The sequence below is a fragment of the Salvelinus alpinus genome, chromosome 12 (assembly GCF_045679555.1).
Source record: "Salvelinus alpinus chromosome 12, SLU_Salpinus.1, whole genome shotgun sequence".
Taxonomy (NCBI): domain Eukaryota; kingdom Metazoa; phylum Chordata; class Actinopteri; order Salmoniformes; family Salmonidae; genus Salvelinus; species Salvelinus alpinus.
This window is the reverse complement of record NC_092097.1, coordinates 47630345-47654480: the sequence shown is the minus strand read 5'-3', so window position 1 is coordinate 47654480 and position 24136 is coordinate 47630345. Positions and strand designations below refer to the sequence as shown.

Sequence of the window (24136 nt, the reverse complement as noted above, 5' to 3'; positions counted from 1 at the left end):
GCTGGAATATGAGCCTAGACCTGGAGTGAATCTCTGTTTCCTTGATTCCTCATGTCCTCCTTCCATGTCACCTTCTCAAAGAGCATTGGAGCAGAAATCTGAGATTCTTCCCCTCAGATCTTCTCCAATGTGTTTTGTGGAGGAAGAGGCAAGAAGAGAATACAATTGAGATTCATCCACAATTTAGACCCACTGACTGGCTGCAAATGTCTTTCATAATAACTACATACTGGGCAAATGCATGGCTATGCTGAACATCAACTAAATGCAGGCTAACACTTGTGTGCAGCAACTGTACTGCAATTTCTTGGTTTTCTCAGACCAAGTTCATTTCAAACAGAAACATGTTTTTTACTTGAAGTGTTGCCTTTTCCTTCATCTTAATTTGAACCTCTAAGTTTCTGAAAGACAATTGAAACACTTACAAACAAACAAACAGCTCTACTCAAACATGCATGTTTGGTAAAATTGTCCTAATTTTGGCTACCATTCTATTGGCAACAAATGGCTGGGGCCATTTCATGAATTGAAAAATGTCTATAGTCTTCTAATGAGGATTTTTCAATGAATTGAACATGGAATTTGACCTAATACATCCATAATATCCAACCTCATAAGGACTGCTCATATAGTACTGTCGTCATGCCGATTGCTTTGTGTGTGTGTGTAGCTGATGCTTATTGGACGTGCTCCGCCTGGTCCAGTAGTTACTAACCCCAGCTCTCCTCCTCTGCTCGTGGTTGTGTGACGTGGCGTGGTATGGCGTTTTCTTCTGGGGGGTCATATCCCTAGCTCTCCATACAGATGCAGCGGCCGGCTTGCTGATCCGCAGCATCCACCTTGTCACCCAGAGGCTCAACTCCCAGTGGAGGCCTGACATGAGCATCTCCCTGGCCGCTCTGGAGCTGCTGGCCGGCCTGGCCAAGGTAAAGCCCCATGGTCCTGTTCATTAGGCACGCAACGTTTTAAACCCATCGTTTTAGCTCCATATGCCCACTTGGGGTCCTATCAACGATACCTACATTGTCCATTTAAAGCAAATTTAAAACCTTACATTGTAAGGTGACGGTGGACAACAAAGCCAGCATGGCTTTCCTTTCCCATTTTAGTAATTGTAATGGAAACAAACAGTATGAGGTGGCCAGACAACTATGGAAATTGCATGATAATGAACACTGCAATGGAGATGAGTAAGAGCCAGGAGATTCTACAACAGACCTTTCAGTTGTCGTTCATTAAACTCTGCTGGGTCTCCCTCCTCCTCAGGTGAGGACGAGTGTGGAGTCTGCAGACCATAAACGTGCGGTCAGCTCGGTGTGTGGTTACATCGTGTACCAGTGCAGCCGGCCTGCCCCCCTCCACTCCAGAGACCTCCACTCTATGATCGTGGCAGCCTTCCAGTGTCTGTGTGTGTGGCTGACAGAACACCCTGACATGCTCAATGAAAAGGTAGAGGGACCACAACACATTCTATCTGGACTACTACTGGGCAGGGTCTCCCAGATTAAGCCTAGTAGGCTACTGGACTAGAAAGCAATTTTAATGACAAATGATTCAAAGGCATTTGAGCCACAATTACTCTGGTTGCTATTTCCTTCTTTATTGATTTTGAGTGTGTTTTGGTCCAGGACGAGGCTTAATCTGTGTTCCTACTGTTCTGTCCATCTAAGAATGACCAAGGTACATAAAGATGGAAAGAATCAGCTCCATCTACTTTTTAGTTGTTTGAAATTGCTTGCGTCTGTGAACTACAGTTGGGATCATGTATAACGTGCTAATGCAGATACAAAAGAGTAACAGAGAGCAAGCTGCAATACAGCAAACTTAGAGAACAAGGCATTGTGCATGGAGGCTGCCATATTTATGCACGGCCACCTTTTGGACTTCACACAGTTTATCGCTATATAAGCCAATATCAACCTGAGTTTTGAAAAGTGTAGGTAAAATCTTCCTTTTGAATCATTCATTGTTCAAATGGTCACAAATCCTCCGTTTGACATCATTGCGTGATTTAATCTTAATTTTGTGTGTTCTTTCTGACTTATATGAACACTCTAAACTCACCAGTTGACTTTTGTGCCATGCAATGACAGTGTTTTGTTGCAGGACTGTTTGATAGAGGTCCTGGAGATCGTGGAACTGGGCATATCAGGCAGCAAGTCCAAGACGGGTGACCAGGAAGTGCGTTACAAAGGGGACAAGGAGCACAACCCGGCCTCCATGAGGGTGAAGGATGCTGCTGAGGCCACCCTGTCATGGTGAGGGCCACCTGAGAGGAGTAATGGTTCTGTAGGGAAAGATTATTATTAAGATGCATTACCTTTTAGTTCTCTCTTTAATGGGTCATCTGTGATTGGTACATCTGTTTTTGGACTTAATGATATATGTTACAAGTTTTGAGGCGTTTGACGCCAGTTCCTACTTTCACAGTAGGGCATTAGAATTATTTTGCATTACATTTTTTTCCCCCATAAATGCCTTCTTGAAGATGACAACTTTCATGTGCCTTAATTACGAACTTGTATGGGATCCATAAATATAAAAATGTTAAATGATGAGCCTAGTTTAACCAAGGAGAAAGGACTGAGCTGTACAGGGAGATAGAAAGGATCCTTCCTGGCTAGTCATGATTGGCTGAGATATACGGGGTGATTGGACATGCCGAGAGATGAGTCCTGATTGGTCTGTCGCAGGTTCCTGTCGATAACAGAATGGGCTCTTCCCTGGTCAGTATGTAGATCATCTTTGCTACTGCAGATTTGGGGAAATATATACCTATGGACAACTGCAAAAGTGTTGCTATAGCTCTCAAAAACATGGCTGCCCTAAATTTAGATGGGTTTAAGTACAGGGACTACTTTCTGTAGAGCCTCAAAACATGCTTAAAACATGTTTGGGTTTTATGGATGGTCAGTCCTTGCATCCATATTTCTGTTTTATGAATTTGAGAGTGATTTCTTTTCTCCGGCCCCATTCATTAGCTGTTCACCAAAGGTTTTGGTTTCACTGCTTTGTTGTTTAAACTGCATATTCCACCTCTTGTTTTTGTGGACCTCTGAGGTCAAAATTATAGTTTTAACCATGTTTTGGAACTATACAGTGTTTACAATAACTTTGTTTGCAAATGTCTTACTTCATCAAAGCGATTGGGTTATATGCAGTATCCACACCTATGTCTACCTTGTTGGGCATCATGCAGTATCCACACCTATTTATACCTTGTTGGGCATCATGCAGTATCCACACCTATTTGTACCTTGTTGGGCATCATGCAGTATCCACACCTATTTATACCTTGTTGGGCATCATGCAGTATCCACACCTATTTGTACCTTGTTGGGCATCATGCAGTATTCACACCAGTTTATACCTTGTTGGGCATCATGCAGTATCCACACCTATTTATACCTTGTTGGGCATCATGCAGTATCCACACCTATTTGTACCTTGTTGGGCATCATGCAGTATCCACACCTATTTATACCTTGTTGGGCATCATGCCGTATCCACACCTATTTATACCTTGTTGGGCATCATGCAGTATCCACACCTATTTGTACCTTGTTGGGCATCATGCAGTATCCACACCTATTTGTACCTTGTTGGGCATCATGCAGTATTCACACCAGTTTATACCTTGTTGGGCATCATGCAGTATCCACACCTATTTATACCTTGTTGGGTATCATGCAGTATCCACACCTATTTATACCTTGTTGGGCATCATGCAGTATCCACACCTATTTGTACCTTGTTGGGCATCATGCAGTAACCACGCCTATTTGTACCTTGTTGGGCATCATGCAGTAACCAGGCCTATTTATACCTTGTTGGGCATCATGCAGTAACCAGGCCTATTTATACCTTGTTGGGCATCATGCATTAGTGGAAAAAGTACCCACTTGTCATACTTGAGTAAAAGTAAAGATACCTTAATAGAAAATGATTCAAGTGAAAGTCTATCAGTAAAATACTTCTTGAGTAAAAGTCTAAAAGTATTTGGTTTTAAACATACTTAAGTATAAAAAGTAAATGTAATTGCCCAAATATACTTAAGTATCAAAAGTAAAATTCTATATCATTTCAAATTCCTTTTATTATGCAAACCAGACAGCACGATTTGCTTTTTAACATTTTATTTACAGATAGCCAGGGGCAAACTCCAACACTCAGACATCAGTTAAAAATTAAGCATGTGTTTAGTGAGTCCACCAGATCAGAGGCGGTAGGGATGACCAGGGATGCTCTCTTGGTAAGTGTGTGAATTAGGCAATTTTACTGTCCTGCTAAGTATTTTGGGGTACAGATACCCCAAAAAACAACTTAAGTACTTTACACCACTGGCTGTATGCAATATATATGCCCATTTACATCTTGTTGGGCTGTATGCAGTATTCACACCTATTGGAGCCTGGATATCACACCTATTGGAGCCTGGATATCACACCTATTAGAGCCGGGATATCTTGGTAATTCAGTATCCACACCTATTGGAGCCTGGATATCTTGGTAATTCAGTATCCACACCTATTAGAGCCTGGATATCTTGGTAATTCAGTATCCACACCTATTAGAGTCTGGATATCTTGGTAATTCAGTATCCACACCTATTAGAGCCTGGATATCTTGGTAATTCAGTATCCACACCTATTAGAGCCGGGATATCTTGGTAATTCAGTATCCACACCTATTGGAGCCTGGATATCTTGGTAATTCAGTATCCACACCTATTAGAGCCTGGATATCTTGGTAATTCAGTATCCACACCTATTAGAGTCTGGATATCTTGGTAATTCAGTATCCACACCTATTAGAGTCTGGATATCTTGGTAATTCAGTATCCACACCTATTAGAGTCTGGATATCTTGGTAATTCAGTATCCACACCTATTAGAGCCTGGATATCTTGGTAATTCAGTATCCACACCTATTAGAGCCTGGATATCTTGGTAATTCAGTATCCACACCTATTGGAGCCTGGATATCTTGGTAATTCAGTATCCACACCTATTGGAGCCTGGATATCTTGGTAATTCAGTATCCACACCTATTGGAGCCTGGATATCTTGGTAATTCAGTATCCACACCTATTGGAGCCTGGATATCTTGGTAATTCAGTATCCACACCTATTGGAGCCTGGATATCTTGGTAATTCAGTATCCACACCTATTGGAGCCTGGATATCTTGGTAATTCAGTATCCACACCTATTGGAGCCTGGATATCTTGGTAATGCAGTGACACATTGATCCACTCACTATAAAATATGAAAGATGCACCTTTAGTGAAAAGGTGCAAAACGGCAAGGGAACTATCGAGGTCCTTTCTCCTGAGAATCAATTATTTGGAAGATGTACGTTCTTTGCATTATGCATAGCAGAATAGGAAGTCTGCTTTGCATCTCTGAGTTCCATACATATTTACTAGTCCTTGATATTGACTGTGATCAGGGATTCATATGCAAAGGTGGAGGTTAACACGTTGGAGGGACTTTATGGTAATACCATAGTACACCAGCAGGTGGTGGTAAAACACAATTCAATCCACAGTAGAGGGGTTTAGGGCAATTCCATTTCAACACAGTTCAGAGAATTCATTGAAATTCAGTTCATGGTTTAAAGGTATTGACAATTGTTTTTAATTATGATTTGAGTTGAATGCATTCATTGACTGCCCTGGTATATTCCCCATCACTCCAAAATGGTAGTGTGTGTGGTAGAGCGCTCAGGACCTCAGACTGGGGCGTACTCCCGCCCTTCCCAGTCTGAGGTCCTGAGCGCTCTACCACACACAAACTACATTACCAAAAGTATGTGGACACCTGCTTGTCAAATATCTTATTCCAAATTCATGGGCATTATTATGGAGTTGGTGCACCCTTTGCCGCTATAACATTTACATTTACATTTAAGTCATTTAGCAGACGCTCTTATCCAGAGCGACTTACAAATTGGTGCATTCACCTTATGACATCCAGTGGAACAACCACTTTACAATAGTGCATCTAAATCTTTTAAGGGGGGGGGGGGGGTCAGAAGGATTACTTTATCCTATCCTAGGTATTCCTGTATAACAGCCTCCACTCTTCTAAGGCTTTCCACTAGATGTTGGAACGTTGCTGCGGGGACTTGCTTCCATTCAGCCTCAAGCATTAGTGAGGTGAGGGCACTGATGTTGGGTGATTAGGCCTGGCTCGCAGTCGGCGTTCCAATTCTTCCCAGAGGTGTTTGATGGGATTGAGGTCAGGGCTCTGTGCAGGCCAGTCAAGCTTTTCCACACGATCGCAACAAGCCATTTCTGTTTGGACCTTGCTTTGTGCACAGGGGCATTGTCATGTTGAAACAAGAAAGGGCCTTCCCCAAACTGTTGCCACAAGGTTGGAGGTACAGAATTGTCTAGAATGTCATTGTATTCTGTAGCGTTAAGATTTCCCTTCACTGGAACTAAGGGGCCCGAACCATGAAAAACAACCACAAACCATTATTCCTCCTCCACCAAACGTTAGTTTGCACTATGCATTTTTTTTTTTTTTACACCACTCCAGCTGACGCTTGGCATTGCATGATCTTAGGCTTGTGTGCAGCTGCTCGTCCTTGGAAACCCATTTTCATGAAGCTCCTGACGAACAGTTATTGTGCTGACGTTGCTTCCAGAGGCAGTTTGGAACTCTGTAGTAAGTGTTGCAACCACGGACAGACGATGTTTTTACACGCTTCAGCACTCGGCGGTCCCGTTCTGCGAGCATGTGTGGCCTACCACTAAGCCGTTATTGCTCCTAGACGTTTACACTTCACAATAACAGCACTTACAATTGACTGGGGCAGCTGTAGCAGGGCAGAAATTTGACAAACTGACTTGTTGGAAAGGTGGCATCCATTGTTTTTTTCCCCCTCAATCTACACACCCTACCCCATAATGACGACAAAGCAACAACAGGTTTTTAGAAGTGTTTGCTAATTTATAAAAACAAAACTGAAATTATATTTACATAAGTATTCAGACCCTTTACTCAGTACTTTATTGGAACACATTTGGCAGCGATTACAGCCTTGAGTCTTCTTGGGTATGACGCTATAAGCTTGTCACACCTGTATTTGGGGAGTTTCTCCCATTCTTCTCTGCAGATCCTCTCAAGTTCTGCCAGGTTGGATGAGAAGCATCGCTGCACAGCTATTTTCAGCTCTCTCCAGAGATGTTTGATCGAGTTTATGTCCACTCAAGGACATTCAGTGACTTGTCCCGAAGCCACTCCTGCGTTGTCTTGGCTGTGTACTTAGGGTTGTTATCCTGTTGGAAGGTGAACCTTTGTCCCAGTCAGAGGTCCTGAGTGCTCTGGAGCAAGTAAAAAAAAAAAAAATCTATGATCTTACTGTACTTTGCTCCGTTCATCTTTCCCTCGATCCTGACTAGTCTCCCAGTCCCTGCTGCTGAAAAATATCCCCACAGCATGATGCTGCCACCACCATGCTTCACCGCAGGGATAGTGCCAGGTTTCCTCCAGATGTGACGCTTTGCATTCAGGCCAAAAAGTTAAATCTTGGTTTCATCAGACCAGAGAATCTTGTTTCTCATGGTCTGAGAGTCATTTAGGTGCCTTTTGGCAAACTTCATGCGGACAGTCATGTGCTTTTTACTGAGGAGTGGCTTCCGTCTGGCCACTCTACCATAAATGCCTGATTGGTGGAGTGCTGCAGAGATGGTTGTCCTTCTGGAAGGTTCTCCCATCTCCACAGAGGAACTCTGGAGCTCTGTCAGAGTGACCATCGGGTTCTTGGTCACCTCCCTGACCAATGACCTTCTCCCCCGATTGCTCAATTTCGAGTCTCATAGCAAAGGGTCTGAATAAGGTATTTCTGTTTTGTCATTATGGGGTGTTGTGTGTAGATTGATGGGGGGGAAAATGCTAATACATTTTAGAATAAGGCTGTAACGTAACAAAATGTGGGAAAGTCAAGGGGTCTGAATACTTTCCAAATGCACTGTACCTTCACATTATACACCAGATTGATTGATTATACACCTTACCCCTAAGGCTGAAAGATACAGAACCATATTGATCCTTGTTTAAATATGCTACATTGGGGAAATTAAAATCATAAAATAATTCTAGTCACAACACATTTACATAGGCCTACCCACTGCCTCTGGGCCTACCTAGTATTAGTGACATCGATTACTACTATCACAATATATTAATCACCAATAGAATTTAGATGTTAAAATCTAGTTCATAGATTAAAAGGCTTTACAAGGTGTTGTTCATACATGCATTGTGTCTCTTCAGTTCCTCCACCTGGCTGTCACTCTGGCCTCCAGAACTAAACCTCCGAAACTCAACCCAACCAAGCTGCACTGCTTCTTGACACAATGCCCACTTAACAAGGAAGCCAGACGCACCAATGTGTCGGAGGAAACACCGTACAACTGGCAACTGTGTCAGTGTGCATGCGCCCGGCCCGTCACAGGAGTCGCTAGTGCGCGATGGGACAAGGACCTCACTGCCGGCCAAATTGCTGGGCCAATTGTGCGCCGCCAAATGGGTCTTCCGGTCGAGGCCGGCTGCGATAGTGGCACAGCCTTAGACCACTGCACCACTCGGGAGGCCTGCAGTTCATTATTAGTGACCCTCAGCTCCACTCTCTGGTCCTCCACATGGCTCTCACTGGCTGTCAGTCTGGTCCCCGTGTTCCTCAGATCCACCACCATCTCTCCGCTCCTTCAGCTCAGTCCAGATGTCCGGCTCGTTGGTCAACTGTTCAACATCACTCTCCCTGCTCTCTCCCCCTTCACTGTTTCCCCTTTGAGTAATGTCATTCTCTCTGACCCCTCCACTCTCTCCATTCCCCAGATAGAACAGCAACACCAGCAGAGCGACATCATCCCTCATTCTGAAACAATGCCTCTTCAGAACTAATGTAGTCTATTGGGCTCAGTCCCCTTCTTTATATACACACTGGTCTTGGTGAACCAATGCATGGAACAGGTGTAATCAGTGGAACATTTTTAGAACATCGCCAAGGACTATGTGTGATGTAACAGAACAAAGGTTATGAGGTGTTATAAGGACATGGAAAATTGAAACCTTTTACTCCGTTTAGTCTCTCTCTTTCTCTTTAAAGGATTCGGTCAGCCTACCACTTGTTTTGGTAATCAGCTGAAGGATGGGACTGAAGAAAATAAGATGTTTTAGAAGCTATACCGTGTTCTTTTACAAATACATTGTTGGCAAACAATGGAGTAAAACAACCTTATTTTTGGGGTTCTGCTGAGCGAAAAGAGTTGAACTAAGCTCACGAGGCATTTATTTGTTGTATTATCCCACGATCAATGACTATCAATCATTTAAAAGTCCAAAAATGTATATACCAGTCAGACCGTAGCTTTTAATTGTTTGCAACCATTTTACCTGAAGTATTTGTCTATTACAAAATATGTTGACTAATCCACTTTATTCAGGGTTTACATGTTTATTCAGTGTTTGAAATGTATTATAGTGGGGATTTCTGCCTCGTATATCCTTTCTATCTTTCCAATGCACTGTACCTCTGGAACACATGATGTTGGTGGCACCTTCATTGGGGAGAACGGGCTCATGGTAATGACTGGAGCGGAATTCGTGGAATAGTATCAAATACATTGAACTCATGGTTTCCAGGTGTTTGATGCCATTCTATTGGCTCCGTTCTGGCCATCTATTACGAGTCGTCCGCCCCCCAGTAGCTCTGAAGTCACTCCTCATCCTCTCTTTACTCTCCCTGTCAGCACTGTACCTCTGGAGTCACTAGTAGCCACAGAGTCTTAAACCCTGCCTATTTCTACAGTTTCTCTTCTTAATGTGATTTTAAACCTAACATTAACCACACTGCTAACCTTACACCTAACCCTTAAATTAAGACCAAAAAGCAAATTTTAGTTTTCTACATTTTAATGATTTAGACAATTTTTACTTTGTGGCTGTGGTAACTAGTGGAAACCCTTTCTTTGCGCTCCCTGACAGTATAATGCAAGTCCTGGGGGCATTCCCGTCGCCTAGCGGCCCCGCCTCCCCCTGCAGCCTGCTGAACGAGGACACCCTGATCAAGTACTCCAGGCTGACCTCCACCAGTCACAAGAACTTCCGCTACTTTGTCCTGGACAACTCTGTCATCCTGGCCATGCTGGAGCAGCCACTGGGCAATGAACAGAGTCAGTTATCCTCAACATGCTGTAAGTTATCCTCAACATGCTGTCAGTTATCCTCAACATGCTGTCAGTTATCCTCAACATGCTGTCAGTTATCCTCAACATGCTGTCAGTTATCCTCAACATGCTGTCAGTTATCCTCTACATGCTGTCAGTTATCCTCTACATGCTGTCAGTTATCCTCTACATGCTATCTGTTATCCTCCCACATGTTATCAGTCCTCAACATGTTTACTGATACCAGACTGATAGCTAATAAGAATAGTCTTGGGTCGTTTTCATTCGAGCATGCAACGGAAAAATGTTTCAAAACTTTTAGCAACAATAAACAAAGTCCACTCCCCCCAGTTTGTCTGTCTTCCGTATGGTGTCGAGTGAGAAAGACCCTTTTGACCTGGTTGCCCTGTGTGTGTCTGTGTCAGCAGATCCCTGTCCGTCCGTGACCATGTTGATCAGGGGGATGTCCGGAAGACACGCCTGGACCATGCAGCTCTTCCATCAGCCCAGGGAGGCCCGCGCCAGCCACAAGGTAACACACGTTAGATAACCCTTTAGATTCATCATGGTGATATGGTCACTACATTTCTATTAGTGTCCAGGTTTACATTGACATCTAATTTAACTAGCAACTCCATTGTTATAAAGCAGCTTTTTTCACATAGCTTTAATGAGACACTAGTAATGTCAAGTAGTGCAATATTCTCATTCAAAATGAACAATGATTCCTGATGTTGGTCCCAGACCTGTTTGGTGAAAACATGTCTGCGTCAGGGCATTGATATTCATTGTAGAGCTTTTAACCATGCTAAATGTTCAGATGTCAGCTCATGTTTCTTGTTGAGTCTTCCCAGCTCCTTTCTCAGGGGTATGTGTCTCATAAGAAGTCTCTCTCATCTCTCCTTTCTCTTCCCCTCTCTTCTCTCTGTAGCAGGTGTTTGTCCCAGAGAGCCGGCCCACTCCCAAAAATGATGTTGGCATCCGGTTCAACGTCAAACACAGACCCTTCCCTGAAGAAGTGGACAAAATTCCATTTGTGAAAGCGGACCTGAGCATTCCGGACCTGCACGATATTGTAGATGAGGAGGTAGGTTAGCATCGGTTGTCCGTCCATGTTAGAATAATTTTCTCCATTGCCCTAATGAGGATTGTATTGCAGAGTAGAGGTAGTGTTCTCATCAGCCAGGGTCTGTATTTACAAAGCGCCTCAAAACGGGTGCGTATCTAGGATCTGGTCCCCCTGTTATTAATGAATAAATAAAAAATGGATCCATGGTCAGCTTAATGAATATGGCCCAGATGGGGCACTTTGTACAACTAGCATATAAATGATGAACAAAATGTAGGCTAACTTTAAATGTGAAATGTAGGCTGACTTTAGACTGTTATTGTCTGTGAACTCCTCCACTTCAATGAATCGGTGTCTATCTGAAAATTATTTGTGGAATGCAATGTTTCTCAACTGACAGGCCGAACTCTTCGTGACACGTACAACACTGAATTACAGTGATCTGGGCGGGAGTTGTCCTCACACAGACGGGACATGTTTCACTAATACCTATAATTCATGCTGGGAAAGAATGGTTTTTATGTTAGAATTGTTTATGTTTGGGGGCTAGGGATTGGGTGTGCACTATTGGTTTTGTGGGAGTATGAGGGTTTTGTGAAGATTTGTTCATGTTAGGTGTGTGGGTGTTTCAGGGGTGGTTTTGATGAGGGGATTGGGTGTGTGTTTATGTGTGTGGTTTGATGTGATTGGGTGTATGTATGTATGCAATGGGACTCGCTAGCACAACTCAAATGCCTTATTTGTCCTGGGAGTGATCTTATATGGTATGGCCTTCAACCATGACTAATACTATTTTCTACTGCTACAATAAGTTCTGTGGTGGCATATTTCTGCTTTACCAAATGAGGAGAGTTACAAACTTCACACACCAGTCAGAGTTATACTTAAACTACATCTTTAATAATAAGAGCTTTGAAATAGCATTTGACTTTCAATGATGCGCCATCTCTAATGAACCATTGAAAGTGACAACAGAAAAGTACAAAGATCTTTTATAGCCAAGGTACACCCCTCTCAACCTACATGACGAACCATAGATCTTAGGAACAGTTCACAAAGGGACTTTATAATTGAGAAAGGAGTATCCTTTAGCCAGATAACATTCGCTATAAATTATCGTTCAGTTTGGTCCCTAAAACGAGGTTCTAATCCCGTTCCTGCTACTTCATAGCACAAAAACATAAACTCATCCAATGGCATAAATCAATTGTCAACTCTAGATACTCCCATCTCAAGTAAACCCCTTCTTGACCCCTCTCCTGGGCAAGCTCACTGAGGGGAGTGAGCCTCTATGTCATACACTATCCCAGGATAAGTGCAACATCAGAGAGGACATACAATGTTTCCAGACACTGCCATACACCTCCCCCCAATGCGAAAGGAGGGAGTGACTTGCGCACAGACATTGTGGAGACAAGTAATTGGTTCCACCTTAATCACGCCATCCCTTCACATGGTTTAACATATACATTCACATATGAAGACAATGTTCCTTCCTTTCCTCTTCCCTTTCTGATATTCTGCATAGCACCAGAGACATGTAAAATACAAGCCTGACCTCTCCCCTCTCTGGGCCCCAAGTGACTGAGCCCCAGCTGAGGGAAGAAATGCAACTGCCAACACTAGAGTCTATTAGAAATACATTCTAATAAAAAGTATATCACATAAGAATATTATGCAGATATGACATCTTAATTACTTATGTTACCCAACTAATTCTGATTCATCCACCACAGTTCTTGTTCAGAATGAACTACGCCACAGGATCCCACTCCAGGCAGATCACATGTCCTTTGACACAGATCTTGGATCAGTGCTTACCCTCTCCTAACCACCATTTTGATAGGAAACACATAAACAAAACTGACCTTCTCCAATGTCAATGGGCAACATCATCCTGCCCCCTCTCTCTCTGCCCCCCCCCCCCCTCTCTCTCTCTCTCTGCCCTCTCTCTCTTTCCTTCTCAGCTGGCGATACAGCACAACAAGCTGTGTGGTGTGATGGCCAAGCAGACTGAGTATGAAACAACACTGGAGCACAGCAGCGAGGAGCGCTGGTGCAACAAGAGCTTCCCAGACCCGCTGACGGAGTGCAAGCCCCCACCGCCCTCTCAAGATTTCCAGACCGCCCGCCTTTTCCTGTCGCACTTTGGCTTCCTGTCGCTGGAGGCTCTCAAGGTACTGTGGGAAGAGAAGGAAGGGAGGGGGGTTGAGGGGTAGGAAAGGAGAGGGAGGAGGGGAAGAGTGGAGGAGAACAAGGCGAGGGAGGGAGGAGAGGGGTGGAGGGGAACAAGGTAAGGGAGGAGGGGGGAGAGGAAAGGAGAGGGGAGGAGTGGTGGGGAACAAGTCAAGGAAGGGGAGAGGAAAAAATGGGTCGGTTTTGAAGGGATTGAAACAGAAAAGGTACATGACATGCATGTAGTGGAACCCTTTGCTTTTACCTATCCAATCCTGTTAGATCAGTGACTAAGGATCCTTGAAAGTATTAGCAGGAAAGCATGCAATCAACCCTGCAAGATGTAATTAAGTTGAAACCCTGAATAGATCATTTGATGACATGGGTTATCATATGGTAGCAAAATATAGTCAATCTAATACAGCAGTTAAACTGGCCCTTAAATCTGCTGATTAAACCAGCCAATCACATTTAACTTTGTTTCCTGCCCTCCAGGAGCCCGGCAACAGTCGCCTACCTCCCCACCTGATTGCACTGGACTCTGGGTTGCCGGGCTTCTTTGATGACATGAGCTACCTGGACCTGCTGCCCTGCCGGCCCTGTGATACAGTCTTCCTCTTCTACATGAAGGCTGGCCAGAAGAGCAGCCAGGAGGTGACTGGTCAACAGGGTTAAAGGGGAGGGCAATCAACAGGGTTAAAGGGGAGTTACTATCTGAATTTGTCACTGATATTACAGAGAGGCTGAAGCAAAATTCTCCCTAATATTATCCAGTTCATATCAGGTATTTTATTATCTGTTGGTTTTGCCAAGTGTGTAGAAATATGAATATGTCAAGAAGGGGGTCTGTCTGCTGAGTTGGTTGTTTTTGTAAAGTGAAGAGAAAAAAAAAATCTGTCTTGAGGAGAATACGCTTTTCTTTAACAGTTAAAAATAGTTTTGGACCCTGTAAAATAAGTTATAGACAAGACTTGACCATTAATTTCCATTTCTGTCTGTCTCTATCACTCTGTCCCATACCAGATCCTGAGGAACGTGGAGTCTAGCTCCAGCGTGCAGCACCACTTCCTGGAGTTCCTGCTGTCGCTGGGCTGGCCTGTGGAGGTGGGACAGCACCCGGGCTGGACAGGCAGTGTCTACACCAGCTGGTCCATCAACAAGAACAACAGCAATAATGTAGACAGCAACCCACCAGGTGGGAGGGAGACCCCACCCAACCAGCCCTACCCCCAAGGGCTTCTATACTTTTTTCACATTATCGTGCTAAATCATTATTAATATATTTTTCTATTATATATATTTTTTTTACAGTAGTAAGGAAGTTGTTCTCTGTCCCCACAGATGACATGGTCACCCTGGGAGACACGGGTGGGGGCGTGTTCAACGGAGAGAAGCGGGTGCTGTACTATGCAGACGCCTTGACCGAAATTGCCTTCGTCGTTCCCTCGCTCACAGAGTTCTCCGGTGGGCCTCCTCCCTCTCCCATCTTCACTTCTCATTACTTTTCTCTCACTCATCCCAGTTTCCAATCCTCCTGTCTTATTTTCTCTACAGTACATTCTTCATCTCTCTTTTTAAGCCTTCCCTTCTTCTATTCTCTCCTCATCTCTTTCTCTTTGTTTGCCATGGATCCCAAAGCCGCTGTTCTCCGTAAGGAAATCCCCACTGTGTGTTTATGGATTTCCCCTAATTTGTTCTACAAATCTTCTTTCTTTTCTAGAGCGTTGTAATTATATTAGATAGTGTTGTGGAGCATTTCAATTGTATTAGGTAGCCATTAAGCAGGGTGGTATTTATTAGGTAGCCATTAAGCAGGGTGGTATTTATTAGGTAGCCATTAAGCAGGGTGGTATTTATTAGGTAGCCATTAAGCAGGGTGGTATTTATTAGGTAGCCATTAAGCAGGGTGGTATTTATTAGGCACTTAACAGCGAGAACATACTAATACACGGAGGGACTACCTGAACCTGTCTAATAAGAAACGCTATGGAACTTGCATTACATAGTGGGCATCATCTTGTCTCGAGGCGGGCCACATCGTGATTTCAAAATTCAGCAGAGTGCTGCACAGATTTCTTTTTGGACCGATTTGTTTGTCAAAAGCAATTTGCAGGCCAGAAAAAGGGCAGTTATTTGAAAAAAATATAGGTTATTTTCTCATTTCTACTAGTTATAGATGTTGAGGAGTGGCCTGGAGTGGGTGCAGTTTGGGATGCAGACTTGTCTTTGTGTTTCTGTAGCGGAGTCGTCAGAGAACAGTTTCCCTACGGGAGAGCCAGACTCTCAGATGGACCTGCTGCCCAGCCTGCTGAAACAGTCCAACCTCACACTGGACCTCTTCCCCAACCACTCTGACAACGTGGCACCTAGGCAGAGGGTAAGACACACCGCAGACTATTAGAGCACTTTAACATCGTTAGCGGTCTCTCCAGCACCATACCAGTGTCTACATGTGAACAGTATACTAGTATTATTTTCCTCAGACCGACCGACCTGATCAGTGGCCAAATCCCACCTAAACCCAAATCCTACCCCGGGGATTTTCAATTCATGTCTGGAGGGCTAAAGCACTTCTGGTTTTTATTCTTGCCTTCACTGACTCGAGACTTACATGGCTGTGGTTAGCGAATGGTGATCGCTATGCAAAGGTTTAAATACAACTGTGTTGAGGCCTTAAAGCTGCTTTGATGAATTTAGCCTGTAGTTTTCTTTGTTCTAGCTTGTTCACGTGATTTCCACTATTGTCTGTCCCTTAGAGTCCCACGGTGAAGTCTAAGAAGATGCCTCCTGGCAGGACCATCCCTCCAATGGGCCCCGAGACCAAAGTACTGGTGGTCTGGGTGGAGCGCTACGACGATATCGGTAGGCTACCTTCCTGCTGCTTCACGCTGAAACTGGCCTCTTTTTGCTGCCATTTTGGTTCTCTATGAAATCCAGAGGAACTAAACTCTTATCTAGTCATGAAATATTTGTACTATTGGTAGAAACAGTGTATCAGATCTCTTACAGACGTGTTACTATCAGATACAACTCTTAACGAGTTGTTAAATGTTTATTTTTCTGGAGGAATGTCTTCATATTTCTGTAATGACTGATTTCAGTGCACCTTGATAAATTGTGTGCAACTAAAAGTTTGAACTGCGATGTATGTCGAATTCCTGTGTTGTAGATAACTTTCCTCTGGCTGACCTGCTGGTAGAGACGAGCACTGGAGTGGAGACCACGGCCAACAGTAGCACATCCACAAGGTTACTGCACTGCCGGCTCCCTATCCATCACTAGTCAACACTCACAGCATGTCTCAAATCACTCCCTATCTATCAATACTAATACATAATAAAACATGACACTTTTTAAATGGAGATTCTCCTCTAAGCATGCATTTTAGTCAAGGCGTCTGGGAACTTGGACCTAAGGGTTCAATATAAATGGGTGATCAAACCCTCAAAAGAGCAAGCGAAGGTGACAATGACAAGGAAAAACTCCTAGAAAAGAGTTCAATAGACCTCCTAAAGGAGCCCTATCCTCTTCTGACTTGCCAGGTAGAAGCTCAGAGTATGCCACCACCAAGACCAGACAGTTGTCTTTTACTCCAGTCATATATAAATGTCTCACGTGAGCCCGCAAGATCAGTGTGGCTCGAAGGGTAAAGTACACTCTGAGTTTATTTATTTGGACTGTGAAGCTAAAACTTTACATTTGGCTCTATACTCCAGCATTTTGGATTTGAGATCAAATGTTTTCTATAATGCGACAGCACAGATTCTGACCTTCAGTTCAAGGGTATTTTCATACATATCTGTTTTACCTTTTTAGAAAAGAAGCACTATGTATTTACTCCCCCCCATGTGTCATAAGTATTTGGACATATCCACTTATAGTGTATTAAAGTAGTCAAAGGTTTAGTATTTGGTCCCATATTCATAGCATGCAATGACTACATCAAGCTTGTGACCCTACATACTTGTCTGCTGCATTTTATTGCTCACATACACATTTAGCAGATGTTATTGCGGGTGTAGTGAAGTGCTTGTGTTCCTATCTCCAACAGTGCAGTAATATCTAACAATTCACAACAATACACACATCTAAAAGTAAAAGATTGGAATTAAGAAATATGTAAATATTAGGACAAGCAACATCGGAGTGGTATTGACTAAAATACAGTAGAATAGAATACAGTAAATACATGAGATGAGTAAAGCAGCATGTAAACATTATTAAAGTGACTAGTGTTCCATTATTAAAGTGGCTCGTTATTCTATGTATATAGGGCAGAAGCCTCTCAGGTGCAGGGTTGAGTAACCGTGTGGTAGTCGGCTTGTGATGGCTATTTAACAGTCTGATGGCCTTGAGATAGAAGCCGGTGATCCCCGGTGATGCGTTGGGCAGACTGCACCACCCTCTGGAGAGCCCTACAGTTGTAGGCGGTGCAGTTGCCGTACCAGGCGGTGATACAGCCTGACAGGATACTCTCAATTGTGCATCTGTCAAATTTGTGAGGGTCTTAGGGTCCAAGCTGAGTTTCTTCAGCCTCCTGAGGTTGAAGAGGTGCTGTTGCGCCTTCTTCACCACACTGTCTGTGTGGTTGGACCATTTCAGATTGTCAGTGATGAATACGCAGAGGAACTTGAAGCTTTCCACCTTCTCCACTGTGGGTTCGTCGATGTGGATAGGGGCGTGCTGTGCTCCCTCTGCTGTTTCCTGAAGTCCACGATCAGCTCCTTCCTTTTGTTGAGAGTGAGGTTATTTTCCTCACCATCTCCCTGTAGGCTGTCTCGTAGTTGTTGTTAATCAAGCCTACTACTTTCGTGTCTTCTGCAAACGTGATGATTGAGTTGTAGGTGTGCTTGACCACGCAGTCATGGGTGAACAGGGAGTACAGGAGGGGGCTGAGAACACACCCTTGTGGTGCCCCTGTGTTGAGGATCAGCAAAGTGGAGGTGTTGTTTCCTACCTTCATCACCTGGGGGCGGCCCGTCAGGAAGTCCAGGACCCAGTTGCTGCACAGGGCGGGGTTCAGACCCAGGGCCCGAAGTTTAATGATGAGCTTGGAGGGTACTATGGTGTTGAAGGCTGAGCTATAGTCAATGAACAGCATTCTTACATAGGTATTTCTCTTGTCCAGATGGGATAGGGCAGTGTGCAGTGCGATGGCGATTTCATCGTCTGTGGATCTATTAGGGCGGTAAGCAAATTGAGAAGGTTCTAGGGTGTCAGGTAAGGTGGAAGTGATATGATCCTTTACTAGTCTCTCATAGCACTTCATGATGGCAGAAGTGAGTGCTACAAGGTGATAGTCATTGAGTTCAGTTACCTTTTGCTTTCTTGGGTACAGGAACAATGGTGGACATCTTGAAGCAAGTGGGGACAGCAGACTGAGATAGGGAGAGATTGAATATGTCCGTAAACACTCCAGCCAGCTGGTCTGCACATGCTCTGAGGACGCAGCAAGGGATGCTGTCTCGGCTGGCAGCCTTGTCTGGGAGCAAGATGTTGGTGTCCGCGACGTGGCTGGTTTCCCTTTGTAATCCGTGATTGTCTGTAGACCCTGCCACACACGTCTCGTGTCTGAGCCGTTGAATTGTGACTCCACTTTGTCTCTATACTCACGTTTTGCCTGTTTTGATTGCCTTACAGAGGGAATAACTACATTGTTTGTATTCCACCATATAACCAGTCGCCTTGCCATGGTTAAATACGGCGGTTTTCTCTTTCAGTTTTGTGCGAATGCTGCCATCTATCCACCGTTTGTGGTTTGGGTAGGTTTTAATAGTCACAGTGGGAACAACATCCCCTACTTCCTGATGAACTCAGTCACCGTGTCCGTGTATACATCGATGTTATTCCTAGAGGCTACCTGGAACATATCCCAGTCCACGTGATCAAAACAATCTTGAAGCATGGATTCCGATTGGTCAGACCAGCGTTGAATAGACCATAGCACGGGTACTTCCTGTTTGTTTCTGCCTATAGGAAGAGAGGAGCAAAATGGAGTTGTGATCTGATTTGCCGACGGGAGGGCGCGGGAGGTCCTTGTGGGCATTTCGAAAGGGGGAGTAGCAGTGGTCAAGTGTTTTACCAGAACGAGTGCTGCAGTCAATGTGTTGATAGAACTTCGGTTGCGTTTTCCTATAATTTGCTTTGTTAAAATCCCCAGCTACAATAAATGCGGCCTCATGATATGTGGTTTGAATAAAGTCCAGTGAAGTTCCTTGAGGGCCGTCGTGGTATCGGCTTGAAGGGAATATACACGGCTGTGACTATAACCAAAGAAATTTCTCTTGGGAGGTAATACGGTGAATATTTGATTATGAGGTATTCTAGGTCAGGTGAACAAAAGGAATTTTGTTTCTGTATGTTATCACAATCAACTGGTTAATCATGAAACGTACACCCCCGCCTTTCTTCTTTCCGGAGAGTTCTGTATTCCTGTCGGCGCGATGTACTGAGAACCCAGCTGGCTGTATGGACAGGGACAGTATATCCAGAGAGAGCCATGATTCTGTGAAATTCTGTGTGTCTCTGGAAGGAGATACTCGCCCTGAGCTCGTCTACATTATTGTCCGGAGAGTGAACATTAGCGAGTAATATACTCAGAAGTGGCGAATGGTGTGCACGCCTCCTGAGTCGAATATACCTCCGCCGGCGGCGTCTTGCTGCAGCCTCTGGGATAAGTTCAATTGCCCTGGGGGGGGTACGAACAAAGGATCCAATTCGGGGAAGTTGTATTCCTGGTCGTATGGCTGTTGAGTTACCGCCGCTCTGATATCCAAAAGTTATTTCCGGCTGTATGATTATCCGTGATGTTCATTTAGCTGAGGAGACAAAGCAGTGTAGGTCAGAGGCCTGGACTAAGTCTTGCCAGGGCAGCATATAGAACAGAATACAGGAGCAAGGCAATGCACGGTTGAACTAGCGACAGTACAGGAACAAAGCCAGGCCAGCTGGATGGTATCTCAACAGAGACATTAGTCACAAAGCCAGGCCAGCTGGATGATGGATGGGCCAGACATTACAGGAACAAAGCCAGGCCAGCAGGATGGTGGCTGACCTCCATAAAGCAGAATGGTAAGAGGTGCTCATAGCTCCTCTGCAGCGGAGACAGCGTCTCATATCTGCTCTGTTCTACTTCCACGTTTCTGCTCTCCCTCCTCTTCCTATCTGCCTCTCTCTCTCTCTCTATGCATGTCCAACCCTCCCCTCCTCTTTCCTCCTTTCAGGCCCACATCATCAGGTCAGGATGTGCAGGTGATCTTCATCCACCCTCTGAGGACTGGCCTGTTCCGGATCCGCCTGCACGGGGCCCTGGGCAAGTTCAGCATGGTCGTCCCCCTGGTGGACGGCATGGTGGTCAGCAGAAGGTCACTAGGTGAGAGAGAGAAAAAGTGTGGGAGTGATGGGGTGTGTGTGCTTGTGTGTGTGTTAGCCATCACGATGACTCGTGGCACTGTGTGTCTGTCTTCTTCACACCTGCCAAATGTGTGTGTGAGTCACTCGACCTAGCTCCAAAGTGCTGAGCCATTGGTCCTCTCGTTCTCCTCTAAGGGTTCCTGGTGAGACAGACGGTGATCAACGCGTGCCGGCGGAAGCGGCTGGAGAGTGACTCGTACAACCCGCCGCACGTGCGTCGGAAACAGAAGATCGCTGAGGTGGTGAACCGCTACCGCAACAAGCAGCTGGAGCCCGAGTTCTACACCGCCCTCTTCCAGGAGGTAGAGGAGCGCAGCCTCAACCCGTGAACCCACCCCCGGTGAACTTTGACCTTTCACCTCACTCCCCCACACAGAGAGAGACTGAGAGACTGACACAAGGACTGCTAGATTCTATATAACAAATGTTTTATTTTGTTATGTATATTATCAGCAAGTTGCGATTCAACTTGAGGTCGACAATTTATTTTTATTTCTATGCTGACTCACCGCAGCCACGGCACCCGACCATCTTAGTTTTTCCCACCCCGCGCCACAACACTGCTCATTTGCCACTTACTGTATTTCTATCTAGACTTCACAGGAGGTTGGTGGCACCTTAATTGTGGAGGACGGGCTCGTGGTAATGACTGGAGCGGAATAGCTGGAATGGTATCAAAAATATCAAATGCATAGTTTCCAGGTGTTTGAAGCCATTCCATTTGCACCGTTTCAGCCATTATTGTGAGCCGTCCTCCCCTCAGCAGCCTCCACTGCTAGACTCACGACAACTTGTAGGACTCTTTGATGGGTTTTGGTTGTGGCACTCACCTCACCTGGCTGCGAGGCTTCAGACTGTCAGCAGAGGGAATATACTGAGTGACTTTAGACTTGTGACGTGGCGAAGAGATTGCCGTCGGCACTCAAAATGGCTTCCACTCTATGGCTGTTACTAGTTCCCACAGCCGTATCACTGTGGTTTTTGAAGTCCAATTCTTCTGTTTGCTTTTCTATGAAACGCATTGGTCTTTGCATTTTACCATATCTAACGTCGTGTTTTTTGTTGTTGTTATGTTGGTCTGGAGCGAAATAGACCGGTCAAAACATCAGAAAAATGTACTTTTATCTAAAAAAGGACATTACATTTTTTATTAACAAAACTCAAATCTCACTTCAGTCAATGGTCATTTTTGACTTAGTGATTTTGGTTTTCTCTTCCCACATGCACACTTGTGCCAGTTAGCGAGACTCTGGAAATGTACTTTTACTTAAAATCTCAGGTAGATTGAGCCTTTTTATACTCATTGGCATCTGGGTTGTGTTCATAAGCTACAAAACAGGCTATCTAAACGAACTGAATGAAAAGGGAGGGACAACCAGAACTTCCAATCAGTCCAATGAGAAACGTTTGTTTTGTTTTCCGTTGTACAGTGTTTTGCTACGATGTGCCCTAATGAATGCGACCGTGGTCCTTGTACTCAATGCACTCCCAACCAACTGACCTCGTTTTAGGCATTATTCACCTGTGGCATTTCACATTCACTGGATCTGATGGTAGACTTCAGGAAATATATGTTTTTTTTGGTATGGATAAAAAAACAATCTATCACTTGGCTTGTTTCTTTCCATATCAATTAAAAGAGATACAAATACATATTGATTGGTTATATTAAGGGTGAGTTACACTTTGATAGTCACAGTTGGAAAAATGATCGTCTTCGGTGATTTAAAAAAAAAAAAATTATGAGTACTGTGTTTAACATCCCATTCCAGATGTGACATCACAGACTAGAGAACCTGATACATACCGCCATGTTGTGTCCATAATATTGTGGTTTTATGTCCAGCCTAAAACCAAATTCAGAGCATTAAATCACTAGTGTGTAGTGGCAGAGGTTGTACTTCTCTTTTTTTTCACCAATTACTGTCTTTATTTGTGCTTGATTTTATTCCCGACAACATAACAGGGCTGAAACACAGTAGATTTATGTAGTCATTTAAAAAATGATCTATTAATGGTTTGGATGGCTACAACTGGCGTCCTGTTCATACCCCACGTGTATGTTGCTGGATCTGTCTAAAACACAGATTTTATACGTTATTATTTTTATTTTTTTACAATATGGAAAATAATCCGGAACTATATTTCTTTTGCATGATATTTTCCGTGGTGATCCACCCGAGCCGTTTATATTTTCAGGAAATAAGATTTCCATCACTTTCGTTCCATAGATCGCTAATTTTGTGTTTCTTTTTGGAATGATTTCCATTTTCTTGACTGTTAAGTAAAAGATGAATTGTACCAAAAACTATTGAAACCTTACTGTATCTGGGGAAGCTAAAGGCTCACTTGAGTTATTTATGTTTCTCCAGAATATTATTACTGTCATTTCAGGTTACTTGCTTATTGGCAATTGACAAGTCCTGTGTTTGAGGATCAATAATGCAGTAAAATGTTAGTCTGGTCCCAGATCTGTTTGTGCTGTATAGCCAACTCCTAGGGTTGTTAGCAACTTCAAGAGTGTGCTTTCCAGCACAACCTGATCTGCGACCAGGACAGTAAAATGTCACTTCAGGCATGACTTTTGCTGTCAATTTACTAGTGTTAACTGTTTTGAATATGGAATGTCCAACCTATTGCTGATTTTTCAAATGGCCTCAATGAATTTAAATTCTCAAATGAATTGATACTTTAGCCTGCCATTGTGCTCTGCAAATATTCTACGATCTCGATGGTGCCACATGAACTGAACTCGATTTTTATCTCCTTCCTCAGAGACCACTCATTTATTCTGTAAATGCTGAAGGTATCAACTTGTTGGAAGTTGGAAGATGTGTACATACTGAGGGTGTGAAGTATATTTCGCTCATCTGTCCCTCCGTTAGGAAAGGCACAAAATCTGCTTGTTTGTATTAGTCTTATTATATGCGTGTCGAAAACAAACTCATTGGATATTGAATGTAACACAATGTAACGAATAAAGATTTTGATTCACTTATTGTCATGTTTATGCTGTGTGGTTCTCTTACACAATTAGGTGCAGTTAAAACTGTCCGTTTCTGACACTTATGTATGTAAGAAATGTAAATAATCTGAACTTTCGATGAGCTGAAACACGGACAGTGATGAATGCATATGATTTCATATGTCTCTGTGGCCTCATTCTGAGAATGGACCGATCATCCTTAAACAAATGTTTTACCTTTCCCTGAACGGACACACCATGACTGGTAGTCGACACCCATACAAATAGAATTACAGTAGATTTATAGTAAAACATTAATGGTGCTGTAACTTTAT

The 24136-nt window shown here is 43.9% G+C and overlaps 1 protein-coding gene across 12 annotated transcripts in view; it reads left to right on the top strand.

The window, feature by feature from the left end:
• The window catches only part of LOC139536281 (ral GTPase-activating protein subunit beta-like), a 63350-nt gene extending 39515 nt beyond the window's left edge, over positions 1 to 23835 (top strand). For 4 of the 12 annotated variants that reach the window (XM_071336667.1, XM_071336674.1, XM_071336666.1 and 1 more), the window contains 15 exons: positions 793 to 926; positions 1267 to 1449; positions 2107 to 2258; positions 9998 to 10206; positions 10608 to 10711; positions 11111 to 11266; positions 13216 to 13425; positions 13919 to 14077; positions 14447 to 14618; positions 14765 to 14887; positions 15664 to 15800; positions 16180 to 16285; positions 16593 to 16671; positions 20647 to 20795; positions 20972 to 23835. In XM_071336667.1, the coding sequence (XP_071192768.1) occupies positions 793 to 926; positions 1267 to 1449; positions 2107 to 2258; positions 9998 to 10206; positions 10608 to 10711; positions 11111 to 11266; positions 13216 to 13425; positions 13919 to 14077; positions 14447 to 14618; positions 14765 to 14887; positions 15664 to 15800; positions 16180 to 16285; positions 16593 to 16671; positions 20647 to 20795; positions 20972 to 21165 (2267 nt within the window). In that variant the 3' untranslated portion in view covers positions 21166 to 23835. The remainder of the gene's footprint in view (positions 1 to 792; positions 927 to 1266; positions 1450 to 2106; positions 2259 to 9997; positions 10207 to 10607; positions 10712 to 11110; positions 11267 to 13215; positions 13426 to 13918; positions 14078 to 14446; positions 14619 to 14764; positions 14888 to 15663; positions 15801 to 16179; positions 16286 to 16592; positions 16672 to 20646; positions 20796 to 20971) is intronic. The other 8 variants (XM_071336670.1, XM_071336675.1, XM_071336671.1 and 5 more) reach the window with 6 other exon arrangements.
• The last annotated feature ends 301 nt before the right edge of the window (positions 23836 to 24136 follow it).